Source organism: Heterodontus francisci, chromosome 5 (assembly GCF_036365525.1).
Source record: "Heterodontus francisci isolate sHetFra1 chromosome 5, sHetFra1.hap1, whole genome shotgun sequence".
Lineage (NCBI taxonomy): Eukaryota > Metazoa > Chordata > Chondrichthyes > Heterodontiformes > Heterodontidae > Heterodontus > Heterodontus francisci.
In genome coordinates, this window is record NC_090375.1 from 74,604,717 (window position 1) to 74,623,665 (window position 18,949).

The following is an 18,949-nucleotide window of genomic DNA, read 5'->3' on the forward strand; positions in this document are numbered from 1 at the left end:
ATTTTTAATTTACTGATCATAATTTTCAAAACAATTAGGTGATGACAGCTGGCTTGAAAGAGAAGGAGCCAGTACCTGAGGAGGGGAAACCATTTACAATATTGACTAGCAAAGGGGACAGGAAGGGAAGTGGGGTGGTCAGCAGTTTAGTGAAAATGGAGCTGAGACAGTATAAATTGAGTCTATGACAGGATGAATTTGGAGAGGGCATGGAGTCAGATAGGAGAGAAATTAGAATATGATGCAGGATCGGATCTAGGGTGGGAAGGAGCTTGGAGGTAGTTTTGGCTTGGTGGGAAAGGGGAGTGGGTTGGAGCGATGGTGGGGAGGCAACAGATATAGCTGGGCAGACGGACACAATCTTAGTGACAAAGAAGTCTAAGAACTTTTCATATTTGCTTTTGGAGGTGAAGTTGGAGAGGGCAGGGGAGAGAGTTTAAGGAGATGTTTGGTAGTGGAGAAAAGAAGCCAAGGATTATCTTTGCTGTTCACGATGATACTGAAATAGTGGGCAATTCTGGCAGAAAAGAGTGAGACCTGATAGCAGTTCATGTAGCCCAGCCAAAGTTGGGAATAGATGGTTAAACCAGTTATGTGATAGGTACGCTCAAGGTTGTGCCATTGGGCTTTAGGCAGTGAAGATGGGGGCCATACTAGAGGGAACAACCAGGCTGGAAGAGTATAGATTTCATTGTATTGTAGACAAGGGCATTTAAGGTGGCTCTGAGGGACTGGTTAAGCAATGTCAATATTAAGATAATTTGGTTAACACTAGAGCCAAAAATTAGCAATCAGAAAATCCAGGCCTTTGCTGAAACAGAGTAGAGCAGACCGATAAAAGAAAGAGCGGGGCTCGAGGCCCTTCACTAACCTGAAATTGGGGACGGCGGCAGTGGACCAAGAAGGAGTCGGGACCCAAGCAGATCTATAAAAGAAAGAGCAGGGCTCGAGGCCTTTCACTAACCTGAAGTCAGGGATGGCTGCAGTCGACCTGGAAGGAGTCAGGACCCGGGCAGACCTGTAAGATAGTGGGGCTTGAGGCCCTTCACTAATCTGGGTGGCACAGTGGTGCAGTGGTTAGCACCGCAGCCTCACAGCTCCAGCGACTTGGGTTCAGTCCTGGGTACTGCCTGTGCGGAGTTTGTAAGTTCTCCCTGTGACCGCGTGGGTTTCCGCTGGGTGCTCTGGTTTCCTCCCACAGCCAAAGACTTGCAGGTTGATAGGTAAATTGGCCATTGTAAATTGCCCCTAGTGTAGGTAGGTGGTAGGAGAATGGTGGGGATGTGGTAGGGAATATGGGATTAATGTAGGATTAGTATAAATGGGTGGTTGTTGGTTGGCACAGATTCGGTGGGCCGAAGGGCCTGTTTCAGTGCTGTGTCTCTAAATAAATAAAAATAAATAAATAACCTGAAGTCGAGACGGCGGCTGCGGACACTCTGACTGTTTCTGCACGTGCTCTGTTTGGATTTGGTGTAAAAAAAAATGAACAGTGACATCACTGAAATTCTGTGCACTGATTGGTCAGTGGGCAGCAGCTGTTGTTGCATGGGGATATCTGAGATTGATCGGAGTTAAAAAAAAGGGTTCCTTTTAAATTAAAGCCCGAGGATAGCTACCTGTAAATTTTTAGTATTTACTGGCTATACTAGTGCTGTTTGCATGGAGTGAGGCTGTAAGTTAAGTGTGGGTATTTTCGTTGGCTGGGGGCAGTGGAAGGTGCTCTTTGGTTTTTTTCTTTCTCAGCCTCAAAGGTACAGGGAATAAAAGTTGATTGTAAATAGCTGGTAAGTTATTAAAATAGCAAGATTTTTTTTTTCATTGTAAAAGTAAGTAATGGCAGGGCAGCTTGGCCAAGTGGAATGTGCCTCCTGTGCAATGTGGTAAGTCATGGACGTGCCATGTGACCTTGGCGAACATGTCTGCAGAAAGTGTCTCCGGTTGCAGAAGCTTGAGCTTCGGGTTTCGGAGCTCAAGCAGCGGCTGGACTCACTGTGGCGCATCCGTGAGGTGGAGGACTACATGGATGGCACGTTTCAGGAGGTAGTCAAGCAAGTGCCTCGGCGAGCACAGTCGGGGCGGGGGGGGTGACTGGGTGGCTGCTGGATGGACAAAGAAGTCAGGGTAGGTAGTGCAGGAGTCCCCAGAGGACATCCCACTTCCTAACCGATATTCAGTTCCGAGTACCGATGATAGAGAGGATTCCTCTGGAGAATGCGCCCAGAGTCATGACCGAATGTCATGGCTGACTCAGCTGTGCTGGGATGGAAAAAAAGCATCAAAAGGGCAATAGTGGTAGGGGATTCTATGGCTAGAGGAACAGATAGGTGTTTCTGTGGTCACAGACATGATTCCAGGATGGTATGTTGCCTCCCTGCTGCAAGGGTCTTGGATATCACCGAGTGGCTACAAAGTATTCTGGAGGGTGAGGGTGCACAGCCGGAGGTCGTGGTCCACGTTGGTACCAATGACATAAGTAGAAAGAGGGATGAGGTCCTGCAAAAAGAATTTAGGAAGCTAGGTAGCAGATTAAAAAGTAGGACCTCAAGGGTGGTAATCTTTGGGTTTCTTCCGGTGCCACGGGCTAGTGAGTACATTAATAGGAGGTTAGAGCAGATGAATGCATGGTTGAGGAGATGGTGCAGGAGGGAGAGCTTTAGTTTCTTGGATCACCGGGCCTGTTTCTGGTGAAGGTAGGATTTGTATAAGATGGACAGGTTGCACCTGAACCGGAATGGGACCAGCATCCTTGCTGAGAAGTTTGCTAGTGCTGTTGGGGGGGGGTTTAAACTAATTTGGCATGGGGATGGGATACAGAGTGGAAGCACAGTAGGGGGTGTTGTACAATCAAATATAAGCGAGAAGCTAAGTCAGTCTGGAGGGCAGAGTAAATCTAGACCTGTTAAGGCTCAAGCAAATAATGCAAGGTTGGATTGTATCTATTTTAATGCAAGGAGTCTTACTAGTAAGGCAAATGAATTGATGGTGTTGATTAACACATGGGAATATATTATTGCTATCACTGAGACATGGTTGAGGGAAGGGCAGGACTGGCAGCTTAATATCCCAGGGTATAGAATCTTCAGACGTGATAGGGGAGGGCGTAAAAGAGGAGGTGGCATTGCACTGTTGATTAAAGAGTCAATTATTGCAGTAAGGAGGGATGATATCTTAGAAGGTTCCTCTAATGAGGCCATATGGGTAGAACTTAAAAACAAAAAGGGGGCTATTACTTGGCTGGGAGTGTACGACAGGCCTCCAAACAGTCAGAGAGAGATAGAGGAGCAGATATGTAGGCAAATTTCAGAAAGGTGCAAAATTAATAGGGTAATAATGATAAGGGATTTCAACTTCCCCTATATTGGAGGGGATAGTATTAGTGCAAAAAGCTTAAAGGGGGCGGAATTCTTTGTGCATTCAGGAAAGCTTTTTCAGCCAGCACGTAGAGAATCCTACAAGAGGAGGAGCGGTACTGGACTTAATCCTCGGGAATGAAGCTGGACAAGTGGTAGAAGTGTCAGTGGGGGAGCATTTCAGGGATAGTGACCACAACTCTAAGATTTAAGGTTGTTATGGAAAAGGACATAGAGGGACCGGAAATAAAAGTACTGAATTGGGGGAAGGCAGATTTCAATATGATTAAACAGGATCTGGCCAAAGTGAACTGGGAGCAGCTTCTTATAGGAAAGTCTACATCAGGCCAGTGGGAGTCATTTAGAAAGGAAATTGCGAGGGTTTAGGTCCAGCATGTTCCCGTAAAGGTGAAGAGTAGGACCAATAAGTCCAGAGAACTCTGGATGTCAAGGGATATAGAGGAGTGGATCAGGAAAAAAAAGGAGGCGTATGGCAGATTCACAGTGCTGAATATAGCAGAGGCCCGAGAGGAGCATAGAAAGTGTAGGAGAGTACTTAAAAAAGTAATTAGGAGAGCGAAGAGGCGGCATGAAAAATCACTGGCAGACAAGATAAAGAAAAATCCCAAGGCGTTTTATAAGTATGTTAGGGGCAAGAGGATAACTAGGGAAAAAGTGGGACCCATTAGGGATCTAAGAGGCAATCTATGTGTGGAGCCAGAGGACATAGGTGAGGTTTTGAACGATTATTTTTCATCTGTGTTCACTTTGGAGAGGGACGATGTGGGTATAGTGATCAGGGAGGGGGATTGTGATATACTTGATCAAATTAGCATTGAAAAGGAGGAAGTATTAGCTGTATTAGTGGGCTTAAAGGTGGATAAATCCCCAGGCTTAGATGAAATGTATCCCAGGCTGCTACGTGAGGGAAGGGAGGAGATAGCGGGGGCTCTGACACAAATTTTCTGATCCTCTCTGGCCACAGGAGAGGTGCCAGAGGATTGGAGGACAGCGAACGTGGTACCGTTATTCAAGAAGGGTAGCAGGGATAAACCAGGTAATTATAGGCCTCTCAGTCTAAAGTCAATGGTAGGGAAATTATTGGAAAACATTCTGAGAGACAGAATTAATCTCCACTTGGAGAAGCAGGGATTGATCAGGAATAGTCAGCATGGCTTTTTTCAGGGGGAAATCGTGTCTAACAAATTTGATTGAATTTTTCAAGGAGGTGACTAGATGTGTAGATGAGGGTAAAGCAGTTGATGTCATCTATAGGGATTTCAGTAAGACTTTTGATAAGGTCCCGAATGGGAGATTGGTTAAGTTTTATTTAGAGATACAGCACTTGAAACAGGCCCTTCGGCCCACCGAGTATGTGCCGACCATCAACCACCCATTTATGCTAATCCTACAATAATCCCATATTCCTACCACATCCCCACCTTCCCTATATTCCCCTACCACCTACCCATACTAGGGGCAATTTATAATGGCCAATTTACCTATCAACCTGCAAGTCTTTGGCTGTGGGAGGAAACCAGAGCACCCGGCGAAAACCCACGCGGTCACGGGAGAACTTGCAATTTCCGCACAGGCACTACCCAGAATTGAACCTGGGTCGCTGGAGCTGTGAGGCTGCGGTGCTAACCACTGCGCCACTGTGCCGCTTAAGAAAGTAACAGCCCATGGGATACAGGGTAATTTGGCAAATTGGATTCAAAATTGGCTTAGAGAAAGGAGGTAGAGGATTGTTTTTGCGATTGGAAGCCTGTGACCAGTGGTGTACCACAGGGATCGGTGCTGGGACCCTTACTGTTTGTTGTATACGTTCATGATTTAGACGTGAATGTAGGAGGTATGATGAGTAAGTTCACAGACGACATGAAAATTGGTGGTGTTGGAAATAGTGATGAGGAAGGCCTTAGTTTACAGGACAATGTAGATGGGCTGGTAAGATGGGCGGAGCTGTGGCAAATGGAGTTTAATCCTGAGAAATGTGAGGTGATGCACTTTGGGAGGATTAACAAGACAAGAGAATATACAATGGGATGGTAGGACCTTAGAGAGTACAGAGGGTCAGAGGGACCTTGGGGTGCTTGTCCATAGATCACTGAAGGCAGCAGCACAGGTAGATAAGGTGGTTAGGAAGGCAGACGGGATACTTGCCTTTATTAGCTGAGACACAGAATATGAGAGCAGGGAGGTTATGATGGAGCTGTATAAAATGCTGGTATGGCCGCAGCTGGAGTACTGAGTACAGTTCTGGGCACCACACTATAGGAAGGATGTGATTGCAATGGAGAGGGTGCAGAGGAGATTCACCAGGATGTTGCTGGAGCATTTCAACTATGAAGAGAGACTGGATAGGCTGGGATTGTTTTCCTTGGAGCAGAGAAGGCTGAGGGGGGACCTGATTGAGGTATACAAAATTATGAGGGGCATAGATAGGATAGATGGGAAGAAACTTTTTCCCTTAGCAGTGAGGTCAATAACCAGGGGTCATAGATTTAAGGTAAGGGGTAGGAGGTTTAGAGGGTAGCTGAGGAAAAAACTTTTTCACCCAGAGGGTGGTTGGAATCTGGAACACACTGCCTGAAGGGGTGGTAGAGGCAGCAACACTCATGACATTTAAGAAGTATTTAGGTGAGCACTTGAAACGCCATAGCATACAAGGCTACGGGCCAAGTGCGGGGAAGTGTGATTAGTTTTGGACAGGTGCTTGATGGTCGGCGCAAGTGCGTTGGGCAGAAGGGCCTGTTTCTGTGCTGTAAAACTCTATGACTCTAAGTTTGATCTGTATCGAGTCACAGCATACCTCCCAAAGTCCTGCCTGCATCCTAAAATCTAGATGCTCTTAAAACTCAAACTTATTTTTACCTAAACTTATTTTTGAAAATTGCCTAGTCACCTTTCCTGGATTTGTATCTTTGCTTTCATCTCGCATTATAAGCATTGGCCCTTCATCTAGGACCCCTATATTAAAGTTATGCAAAGGAATTCTAGAGAACTATGAGACTCAGCAGCTCTCAGTAGGCATCTCATAAACACTCAAAAATTTGCAGCATTAAAAATAAAGCTTGATAATATGCTTTTTCTCAAGAAGTGTCCTGATCTAAAACAATAGCATTAAATGCATATTTACCTTAAACTGCTTCCATTCTCGCTTTTTTTCCAGAAAAATATATCTGTTGTTGACCTCTTCCTGCAAGGATATAAAAAATCTCCAATAAAACATATACCTTTATGTAAAGAGTTAAATAGATAAATTTATTTGCAAAGGTAGTTTAATTTATTTGCTGTGGACTTGACAATTTCTAGAATAGTTTGCCCAACTATAATTGTGCAATTACTCTCGCAAAGTAGTAAAGTATGAAACAGATAGATAGAGACAGCAAGCTATATTCCTAAATAGCAGGGTAGTTCCGCCACAATGTAGGTTTGCTGTTTTTTAAAAAAAGAACCAAGGATCTAAAAGCAGAATCAATAGACATTAGTGCTGTAGGTTTACCAAAAAGAATAATTAAAATGTATCACAACATTCAAATTGCTGGACACCAGGCAATGGGGCATATGAAGGTCTATCTGCTCCATTTCTATTGGCCAAATTTTTTAAGGACAAGGTGTTAAACTGTGATTTATGATAGTGAATAAATAAACCAAGGGATTACATTAAGCAGCTAAACTTGTTACAAATCCATATAGATTTTATTTAAAAATCTTCCATAGGCTGTATATTCAATTGAAACTTTGTTATATAAACATTTCTAATGGGACTGGCAATGTTAAAATGCCAACACTCACCTGTAACTATTACCTGTCACATTACTGTACTATTCTGATAACTATTAAGGTCTATTACAGAATATCTAAGAGACTGATGGTTACAGGAATAGGAGTTTATTTATACACATCTTGAATCTATGGCTTCCACTTACACTTGACATGAGGTTCTGTACAAGTTCTGTTATCACTTCCTGTGACGATGCTCACAGACTATTTGCATTTCCTGCCCATTAACAATTCAATATTGCATTATAGGACATCTCCCCCGAAGTCTCTGACATCTCTTTTCAGATTGGTAACTGCTGTGGCGTTTTTACAAGTCTGCCATAACACGTTCTTCTTTCTTTCAAAGGGGTTTGAGGTTTTCTAGTTCCTGTTTCTTATTCTTTTGTACTTCAGTAGAACTATTTGATGACTCAAGTTCTTCACTCGGGTTGTCCTCTGGGTTGATGACTGATTGCAGCATCATTGGTTCATCAACTTCTTGAGATGATTGGTCCTCTTGTATTTGCTGCTATCACCACCAATAACCTTCTGTTTCTTCTTATTATCCCTTGGTCAGTTTGGACAATGTATGATCGTGGATATGGTGATTGTTCTATCACTTCTCCAGACTGATTTTGGTCTCTAACCCGAACTGATTCTCCAGGTTGGATGTCTGACATGTCTCTGGTTCTGTGACGTCTGTCATAATTCTCTGATTGATTAGACAGTTTTCTAACCTCTCTCTCCCTCACTTTTTTCAAGTCTTCTGAATTCACTTGTGGCTTGAGGTTGTTAGGAGTATAGGAAGTTGGATCTTCAACTTTCTTCCCATCAACAATTCACATGGGGCTAAACCATTCTGAAGTGGTGTCAATCAATAACTTAGTAGTGCTAAGTGAAGATCTTCATTCTTTTTCAACAACTCTTTCACAGTCCTTACACCTCTCCCTCTTCTTCGCCATTAGCCTGAGGGTACCTCAGCAAACTAGCCATGCGAATAAAGCCATATGTTTCAGTAAACTCTCTGAAATATTCATTCGAAGATTGCGGCCCATTGTCAAATATCACAATATCTGGAATTCCAGCATAGCAAAGATTTCTCTCAAGGATGTGATTACAGCTTCTGAACTCTAACCTTCCAGTTGCTTTACTTCAATTCACCTCGAATAGTAATTAACTACTATTAAGAACATTGAATTTTATGCTTGACAAGATCTATACCTAGATATTCCCATGGTCGAGATGGAAAAGATGATGCCATGAGTGGTTCATTCGTCTCATGATGACTGATAGCAGAGGCGACACACCTCGATACCATCTCTTCAATTTCTTTCAATATACCAGGCACCATACTGACTGTCTTACCCTGGCTCTACATAGGAACATAGGAAATAGGGACAGGAATAGGCCACTTGGCCTGTCAAGACTGCTCCGCCATTCAAACAGATCATGGCTGATCATTTGCCTCCACGCCATTTTTTCCACGATCAACATATCTCTTGAAGTCATTAGTATCCAGAAATCTATCAATTTCTGTCTTGAACATGCTCATGATTGAGCTTCTACAACCTTCTGGGGTAGAAAATTCCAAAAATTCACCACCCTCTGAGTAAAGAAATTCCTCCTCATCTCAGTGTTAAATGGCCTGCCCCTTATTCTGAGACTGTGTCCCATGGTTCGAGATTCACTAGCCAGAGGAAACATCCTTTCCACAGCTACCCTGTCACGCCCTGTAAGAACTTTCTAAGTTTCAATGAGATCACCTCTCATACTTTGAAACTCTAGAGAATACAGGTCCAGTTTCTGCAATCTCTCCTCATAAGTCAAAATCGCCAGCCCATGGTGAACGTCTGTTGCACTCCCTCGATGGCAAGTATATCCTTCCTTTAGATAAGGAGACCAAAACTGTGCACAATACTCCAGGTGCGGTCTGACTAAGGCTCTATACAATTGCAGCAAGACATCTTTACTCCTGTACCCAAATCCCCTTGCAATGAAGGCCAACACACCATTTGCCTTCCTAATTGCTTGCTGCACCTGCATACTAGCTTTTAGTGACTCATGAACAAGGACACCCTTTGGACATCAACACTTCCCAAACTCTCACCAAATAAGAAATATTCTGTTTTTTGTACCAAAGTGGATCACTTCACACTTATTTACATTATATTCCATCTGCCATGCTCTTGCCCATTCACTTAGCCTGTCCAAATCCCCGTGAAGCCTCCTTGCAACCTCCTCATAACTTACATTCCAACCTAGTTTTGTGTAATTAGCAAATTTGGAAATATTACATTCGGTTCCCACATCCAAATCATTTATATAGATTGGGAACAGCTGAGACCCAAACACTGATCCTTGCGGTACCCCACTAGTAACAGCCTGCCATCCTGAAAATCATCCATTTATTTATATTCTCTGCTTTCTGTCATAGGAACATAGGAGCAGGAGTAGGCCATTCAGCCCATCAAGCCTTCTCCACCATTCAATACGAAATGGCTGATCATCCACTTTAATGCATTTTCCCCACACTATCCTTTATGTTATTGATATTTAGAAATTTGTCAATCTCTGCTTTAAACATTCTCAATGACTGAGCTTCCACTGCCCTCTGGGGAAGAGAATTCCAAAGATTCACAACCCTCTGAATAAAGAAATTACTCCTCATCTTGGTCCTAAGTGGCTTCCCCTTTATTTTGAAATTGTGTCCCCTGGTTCTAGAGCCCCCAACCAGGGGAAACATCTTACCTGCATCTACCCTGTCTATCCCTTTAAGTATTTTGTAGGTTTCAATGAGATCACCTCTCATTCTTTGAAACTCTAGAGAATACAGGCACAGTTTCCCCAATTTCTCTTCATAGGACAGTCCCACCAACCTGGGAACAAGTCTGGTAAACCTTTGCTGCACTCCCTCTATGGCAATAATATCCTTCCTAAAATAAGGGGACCAAAACTGAACATAGTACTCAAGGTGCAGCCTAACCAAGGTTCTATACAATTGAAGCAAGACTTCGCTATTCCTGTACTCAAATCCTCTTGCGATAAAGACTAACACACCATTAGCCTTCCTAATTGCTTGCTGCACCTGCATGTTAGCTGATTCAGCTTTTCTGTTGGGTTTTTATGTCTTAGAGGACTGTATATTTGTTGTAGACCATGTAATAATTCTTTAAATACTGGCCATTGCCTGTCTACTTTCCCAATCCACCGCAGCCAACTTGCCCTCATACCTTCATAGTTTCCTTTGTTCAGATTGTTTTGTTCAGGGAGGCGGTGGTGTAGTGGTAATGTCACTCGACTAGTAACCCAGAGCCCCAGGCTAATGCGCTGGGGACATGGGTTCAAATCCCACCACAGCAGATGATGGAATTTGAATTCAATTAATAAATCTGGAATTAAAAGCTTGTCTAGTGGTTACCATGAAACCAATGTCGATTGTTGTAAAAACATATCTGGTTCACGAATGTCCTTTAGGGAAGGAAATCTGCCGTCCTTACTGAGTCTGACCTACATGTGACTCCAGACCCTAGGCAACGTTGTTAATTCTTAAATGCCCTCTGAAATGGCCTAGCAAGCCATTCAGTTGTATCAAACTGCTACAAAGTCTGAGAAAAGGAATGAAACTGGTCGGACCACCCGTATCGACCTAGGCAAACCCAGCCCTGTCGATCTTGCAAAGCCCTCCTGACTAACATCTGGGGCTTGTGTCAAAATTGGGAGAGCTGTCCCACAGACGAGTCAAGCAACAGCCTGACATAGTCATACTCTGCTCCGTTCATCTTACCAGCCCATCTATATCGTCCTGTAATCTAAGGCTTTCCTCCTCACTATTTACAACACCACCAGTTTTCGTGTCATCTGCGAACTTACTGATCATACCTCCTAGATTCCAATCTAAATCATTAATGTACACTACAAACAGCAAGGGTCCCAGCACCGATCCCTGTGGTACAACATTGGTCACAGGCTTCCACTCGCAAAAACAACCCACGACCATCACCCTCTGCCTCCTGCCACTAAGCCAATTTTGGATCCAATTTGCCAAATTTCCCATGGGCTCTTACCTTCCGAACTAATCTCCCATGCGGTACCTTATCAAAAGCCTTACTGAAGTCCATGTAAACTACATCAACTGCTTTACCCTCATCTAGTCACTGCCTCAAAAAAATTCATTCAAATTAGTTAGACATGATCTCCCCCTGACAAAGCCATGTTGACTATCCCTGATTAATCCCTGCCTCTCCAAGTGGAGATTAATCCTGTCCCTCAGAATTTTTTCCAATAGTTTCCCAACCACTGATGTTAGATTCCCAGGCCTGTAATTACCTGGTTTATCCCTGCTACCCTTCTTGAATAATAGTACTACATTCGCTGTCTTCCAATCCTCTGGTACCTCTCCTGTGGCCAGAGAGGATTTGAAAATTTGTGTCAGAGTCCCTGCTATTTCCTCCATTGCCTCACATAACAGCCTGGGATACATCTCATCTGGGCCTGGGGATTTATCCACTTTTAAGCCCGCTAAAACAGCTAATACTTCTTCCCTTTCAATGCTAATATGTTCAAGTATATCACAATCCCTCTCCCTGATCTCTCCACCTACATCGTCCTTCTCCATAGTGAATACAGATGAAAAGTAATCATTTAAAACCTCACCTATGTCCTCCAGCTCCCCACACAGATTCCCACGTTGGTCCCTAATGGGTCCTACTCTTTCCCTGGTTATCCTCTTGCCCTTAATATACTTATAAAATGCCTTAGGATTTTCCTTTATCTTGCCCACCAGTGTTTTTTCATGTCCCCTCTTTGCTCTCCTAATTACTTTTTCAAGTACCCCACTACACTTTCTATACTCCTCTAGTGCCTCTGCTATTTTCAGCGCTCTGAATCTGCCATAAGCCTCCTTTTTTTTCCTGATCCAATCCTCTATATCCCTTGACATCCAGGGTTTCCTGGACTTGTTGGTCCTACCCTTCACCTTAACGGGTACATGTTGGCTTTGACCTCTCACTATTTCCTCTTTGAATGACTCCCACTGGTCTGATGTAGACTTTCCTACAAGTAGCTGCTCCCAGTCCACTTTGGCCAGATCCTGTTTCATCATATTGAAATTGGCCTTCCCCAATTCAGTACCTTTATTTACGGTCCATCTTTGTCCTTTTCCACAACTACCTTAAATCTTATAGAATTATGGTCACTATCCCCAAAATGCTTCCCCCACTGTCACTTCTACCACTTGTCCGGCTTCATTCCCTGGGATTAGATACAGTACTGCCGTTTCTCTTGTAGGACTTTCTACGTACTGGCTCAAAAGGCTCTCCTGCATGCATTTTAAGAATTCTGCCTCCTTTAAGCCTTTTGCACTAGACTATCCCAGTTGATATTGGGTAAGTTGAAATCCCTACTATTATTACCCTATTATTTTTACACCTCTCTGAGATTTGCCTACATATCTGCACCTCTATCTCTCCCTGACTGTTTGGAGGCCTGTAGTACACTCCCAGTCAAGTGATTGCCCCTGTTTTGTTTTTAAGTTCTGCCCATATGGCCTCATTTGAGGAACCTTCTAAGATATCATCCCTCCTTACTGCAGTAATTGACTCCTTGATCAACAGTGCAATGCCATCTCCTCTATTGCCCCCTCCCCGTCACACCTAAAGATTCTATACCCTGGAATATTGAGCTGCCAGTCCTGCCCCTCCCTCAACCATGTCTCTATTATAGCAATAATATCATAATCCCATGTGCTAATCAATGCCCTCAATTCATCTGCCTTACTAGTAAGACTCCTTGCATTAAAATAGATACAATCCAGTCTTGCATTTTTCACTTGTGCCTTAACAGGTCTATATTTGTTCTGCCTTCCAGACTGACTCAGTTTCCCTTCTATATTTGATTGTGCATCACCCACTACTGTACCTCCACTCTTTATCCCATGCCCCTGCCAAATTAGTTTAACCCCCCCCCCCCCCATAGCACTAGCAAACCTGCCAGCAAGGATGTTGGTCCCGTTCCGGTTCAGGTGCAAGCCATCCAATTTATACAGGTCCCACCTTTGCCAGAAACAGACCCAGTGATCTAGGAAACTAAAGCCCTCCCTCCTGCACCATCTCCTCAGCCACGCATTCATTTGCTCTATCCTCCGATTCCTATACTCACTAGCATGTGGCACCGGGAGTAATCCAGAGATTACAACCTTTGAGGTCCTGCTTTTTAATCTGCTACCTAGCTCCCTAAATTCTTGTTGTAGGACCTCATCCCTCTTTCTACCTATGTCATTGGTACCAATGTGTACCGCTACCTCTGACTGTTCACCCTCTCCCTTCAGAATGTCCTGCAGCCACTTTGTGACATCCTTAACCCGAGCACCAGGGAGGCAACATACCATCCTGGAGTCACGTTTGCGGCCACAGAAACGCCTATCTGTACCCCTTACGATAGAATCCCCTATCACTATAGCTCTCCCACTCCATTACCTCCCCTCCTGTGCAGCTGAGCCACCCATGGTGCCACAGGCTTGGCTCTTGCTGCATTCCCCTAAGAAGCCATCTCCCCCAACACTATCCAAAGTGGAAAATCTGTTAGCTAGGGAGATGGACCCAGGGGACTCCTGCACTACCTGCCTAGTTTTTCTACTCTGCCTGGCGGTCACCCATTCCCTTTCTGCCTGAGCAGTCTTTACTTGCGGTGTAACCACCTCCCTGTACGTGCTATCCACGATGATCTCAGCCTCGCGGATGCTCCACAGTGTCTCCAGCCGCCGCTCCAGATCCGAAACACTGATTTTGAGTAGCTGCAGCTGGAGACACTTTCTGCAGACGTGTTCGCCCTGGACACTGGAAGTGTCCCTGACTTCCCACATTGCACAGGAGGTGCACCCAACACTGCCGAGCTGCCCTGCCATGACTTACCCTTAATTTATCCCCTTAAATTACCCAAAAATTAGATTATTTACATGAGGGACCTTGATTCTCTTAAAAAAGAATTACCTACTCGTTTTTAAAAACTGTAGACCTTTCTCTTTACTTTTAGTTACTTACCCAGCTATTTAGAGTTATTCCCTAACAGCATTTACTCACCAATCAATCGCCTTGCAGCTTTCCTGTGACGTCACTGCTCACTTTGTTTTCAAACTCCTGTGTGCCTGGACTGCTCTCCACTGCTCTCCCGGAAGGAAAGTGACTGGGACGTGATCCTTGGGCTCAATTTATCCTCTTCTCTCGCTCTGTGTTTTCACCGCAGGTCCGCTCCTCTCCGCTGCTGTCCTGGAAGGTAAGTGAATGGGTCGCCCTGGGAGTCCTCAACATTAACTTCGGACATGAAGTCTCATGACATCAGGTCAAACATGGGCAAGGAAACCTCCTACTGATTACCACCTACCGCCCTCCCTCAGCTGATGACTCAGTGCTCCTCCATGTTGAACACCAATTGGAAGAAGCACTGAGGGTGGCAAGGGCACAAAATGTACTCTGGGTGGGGGATTTCAATGTCCATCACCAAGATTGGCTCGGTTGCACCACTACTGACCAAGCTGGCCAAGTCCTAAAGGACATATCTGCTCGACTGGGTCTGCAGCAGGTGGTGCGGGAACCAACAAGAGGGAAAAACCTACCTGACCTCGTCTTCACCAATCCACCTGTCACATACGCATCTGTCCATGACAGTATTGGCAGGAGTAACCACCGCACAGTCCTTGTGGAGACAAAGTCCCGTCTTCACATTGAGGATACCCACCATCGTGTTCTGTGGCACTATCACCGTGCTAAATGGGATAGATTTAGAACAGATATAGCAGCTCAAAATTAGGCATCGATGAGGCGCTGTGGGCCATCAGCAGCAGTAGAATTGTATTCAACTACAATCTGTAACCTCATGACTCAGTATATCCCCCACTCTACCATTACCATCAAGCCAGGGGACCAACCCCAGTTCAATGAAGAGTATAGGAGGGCATGCCAGGAGCAGCACCAGGTATACCTAAAAATGAGGTGTCAGCCTGGTGAAGCTACAACACAGGACTACTTGCATGCCAAACAGCAGAAGCAGCATGCGATAGATAGGGCTAAGCGATCCCACAATCAACGGATCAGATCTAAGCTCTGCAGTCCTGCCACATCCAGTCATAAATGGTGGTGGATAATTAAACAACTAACAAGAGGAGAAGGCTCCACAATTATGCCCATCCTTAATGATGGGGGAACCCAGCACATCAGTGCCAATGATAAGGTGGAAGCATTTGCATCCATCTTCAGCCAGAACAGCTGAGTAGATGATCCATCTCGGCCTGCTCCTGAGGTCCCCAGTAACACAGGTGTCCTTCAGCCAATCTGATTCACTCCACGTGATATCATGAAACTGCTGAATTCACTGGATACTGCAAAGGCTATGGGCCCTGACAACATTCTGGCAATAATGACGACTTGTGCTCCAGAACTAGCAGCGCCCTTAGCCAAGCTGTTCCAGTACAGCTACAACACTGGCATCTACCCGGCAATGTGCTTGGAGTCATACCTAGCACAATGGAAGATGGTTGTGGTTGTTGGACTTCAATCATTTCAGTCCCAGGACATCACTGCAGGAGTCCCTCAGGGTAGTGTCCTAGGCTCAACCATCTTCAGCTGCTTCATTAATGACTTCCATCGTAAGGTCAGAAGTGGGGATGTTCGCTGATGATTGCACAACGTTCAGCACCATTCGCAACGCCTCAGATACTGAAGCAGCTCATGTCCATATGCAGCAAGACTTGGACAATATCCAAACATGGGCTGGTATATGGCAAGTAACATTCGCGCCACTCAAGTGCCAGGCAATGACCATCTCCAACAAGAAAGAATCTAACCATCTCCCCTTGACATTCAATAGCATTACAATCGTTGAATCCCCCACTAACAACATCTTGGGGGTTACCATTGACCAGAAACTGAACTGGAGTAGCCATATAAAAACAGTGGCTACAAGAGCAGATCTAGCAGAGGCTAGGAATCCTGCAGCGGGTATCTCACCTCCTGTCTCCCCAATGCCTGTCCACCATTTACAAGGCACAAGTCAGGAGTGTGATGGAATACTCTCCACCTGCCTGGATGGGTGCAGCTCCAACAATACTCAAGAAGCTTGACTCCATCCAGGACAAAGCAGCCTGCTTGATTGGCACACCATCCACAAACATTCACTCCCTCCACCACCGACGCACAGTGGCAGCAGTGTGTACCATCTACAAGATGCACTGCAGCAACGCACCAAGGGTCCTGAAACAGCACCTTCCAAACCCGCGACCTCTACCAACTAGAAGGACAAGGGCAGCAAATGCATGGGAACACCACCACCTGCAAATTCCCCTCCAAGCCACACACCATCCTGACTTGGAACTATATCGCCATTCCTTCACTGGTGGCTGAGTCAAAATCCTGGCACTCCCTTCCTAACAGCACTGTGGGTGTACCTACCCCACATGAACTGCAGCTGTTCAAGAAGGAGGCTCTCCACCATCTTCTCAAGGGCAATTCAGGATGGGCAATATATGCTGTCCTAGCTAGCGATGCTCACATCCCATGAATGAATAAAAGAAAATGGCCAGGCAATGACCATCTCAAACAAGAGATAATCTAACCATCTCCCCTTGACATTCAATGGCATTACCATTGCTGACTCCCCCACAATCAACATCCTGGGGGTCACCATTGACCAGAAACTGAATTGGACTGCCATATAAATGCTGTGGCTACAACAGCAGGTCAGAAGCTTGAAATTCTGCAGCAAGTATTTCACCTCCTGTCTCCTCAGTGCCTGTCCACCATCTACAAGGCACAAGTCAGGAGTGTGATGGAATACTATCCACTTGTTTGGATGGGTGCATCTCCAACAACACTCAGGAAGCTTGACACCTTCCAGGACAAAGTAGCCTGCTTGACTGGTAGCCCATCCACCACCTTCAACATTCACTCCCTTCACCACCAACACACAGTGGCAGCAATGTGTACCATATACAAGATGCACTGAAGCAACTCACCAAGGGTCCTTCGACAGCACCTTCCAAACCCGCAACCTCCACCACCTAGGACAAGGGCAGCAGATGCATGGGAACACCATCATATACAAGTTCGCCTTCAAGTCACACACCATCCTGACGTGGAATTATATTGCCATTCATTCACTGTTGTTGGGTCAAAATCCTGGAGCTCCCTTCCTACCAGCACTGTGGGTGTGGTATCCCACATGATTGCAGCAGTTCAAGAAGAGGGCTCACCAGCACCTTCAAGGGCAATTAGGGATGGGAAATAAATGTTGGCCTTGCCAGGGGTGCTCACATCCCAGGAATGAAGAAAAAATGATGCAATTTAGTGCGGATAAGTGTAAAGTGATGCACTTTAGAATTAGAATTGGAATTAGAATATTACAGCGCAGTACAGGCCCTTCGGCCCTCGATGTTGCGCCGACCTGTGAAACCATCTGACCTACACTATTCCATTTTCATCCATATGTCTATCCAATGACCACTTAAATGCCCTTAAAGTTGGCGAGTCTACTACTGTTGCAGGCAGGGTGTTCCACGCCTCTACTACTCTCTGAGTTAAGAAACTACCTCTGACATCTGTCCTATATCTATCACCCCTCAACTTAAAGCTATGTTCCCTCGTGTTTGCCATCACCATCCGAGGAAAAAGACTCTCACTATCCACCCTATCTAACCCTCTGATTATCTTATATGTCTCTATTAAGTCACCTCTCCTCCTCCTTCTCTCCAACGAAAACAACCTCAAGTCCCTCAGCCTTTCCTCGTAAGACCTTCCCTCCATACCAGGCAACATCCTAGTAAATCTCCTCTGCACCCTTTCCAAAGCTTCCACATCCTTCCTATAATGCGGTGACCAGAACTGCACGCAATACTCCAGGTGCGGTCTCACCAGAGTTTTGTCCAGCTGCAGCATGACCTCGTGGCTCCGAAACTCGATCCCCCTACTAATAAAAGCTAACACATCATATGCCTTCTTAACAGCCCTATTAACCTGGGTAGCAACCTTCAGGGATTTATGTACCTGGACACCAAGATCTCTCTGTTCATCTACACTACCAAGAATCTTCCCATTAGCCCAGTACTCTGCATTCCTGTTACTCCTTCCAAAGTGAATCACCTCGCACTTTTCCGCATTAAACTCCATTTGCCATCTCTCAGCCCAGCTCTGCAGCCTATCTATGTCCCTCTGTACCCTACAACATCCTTCGGCACTATCCACAACTCCACCGACCTTAGTGTCATCTGCAAATTTACTAACCCACCCTTCTACACCCTCTTCCAGGTCATTTATAAAAATGGCAAACAGCAGTGGCCCCAAAACAGATCCTTGCGGTACACCACTAGAAACTATACTCCAGGATGAACATTTGCCATCAACCACCACCCTCTGTCTTCTTTCAGCTAGCCAATTTCTGATCCAAAGCTCTAAATCACCTTCAACCCCATACTTCCATATTTTCTGCAATAGCCGACCGTGGGGAACCTTATCAAACGCCTTACTGAAATCCATATACACCACATCCACTGCTTTACCCTCATCCACCTGTTTGGTCACCTTCTCGAGAAACTCAATAAGGTTTGTGAGGCACGATCTACCCTTCACAAAACCGTGCTGACTATCGCTAATGAACTCATTCTTTTCAAGATGATTATAAATCCTGTCTCTTATAACCTTTTCCAACATTTTACCCACAACCGAAGTAAGGCTCACAGGTCTATAATTACCAGGGCTGTCTCTACTCCCCTTCTTGAACAAGGGGACAACATTTGCTATCCTCCAGTCTTCCGGCACTATTCCTGTCGACAATGACGACATAAG

At 45.1% G+C, this 18,949-nt stretch overlaps 1 protein-coding gene across 2 annotated transcripts in view; it reads right to left on the reverse strand.

Moving 5' to 3' along the window:
- The window catches only part of cnbd1 (cyclic nucleotide binding domain containing 1), a 222,977-nt gene that overhangs the window by 18,282 nt on the left and 185,746 nt on the right, over positions 1-18,949 (reverse strand). For both annotated transcript variants that reach the window (XM_068030845.1, XM_068030844.1), the window contains one exon: positions 6,496-6,555. In XM_068030845.1, the coding sequence (XP_067886946.1) occupies positions 6,496-6,555 (60 nt within the window). The remainder of the gene's footprint in view (positions 1-6,495; positions 6,556-18,949) is intronic.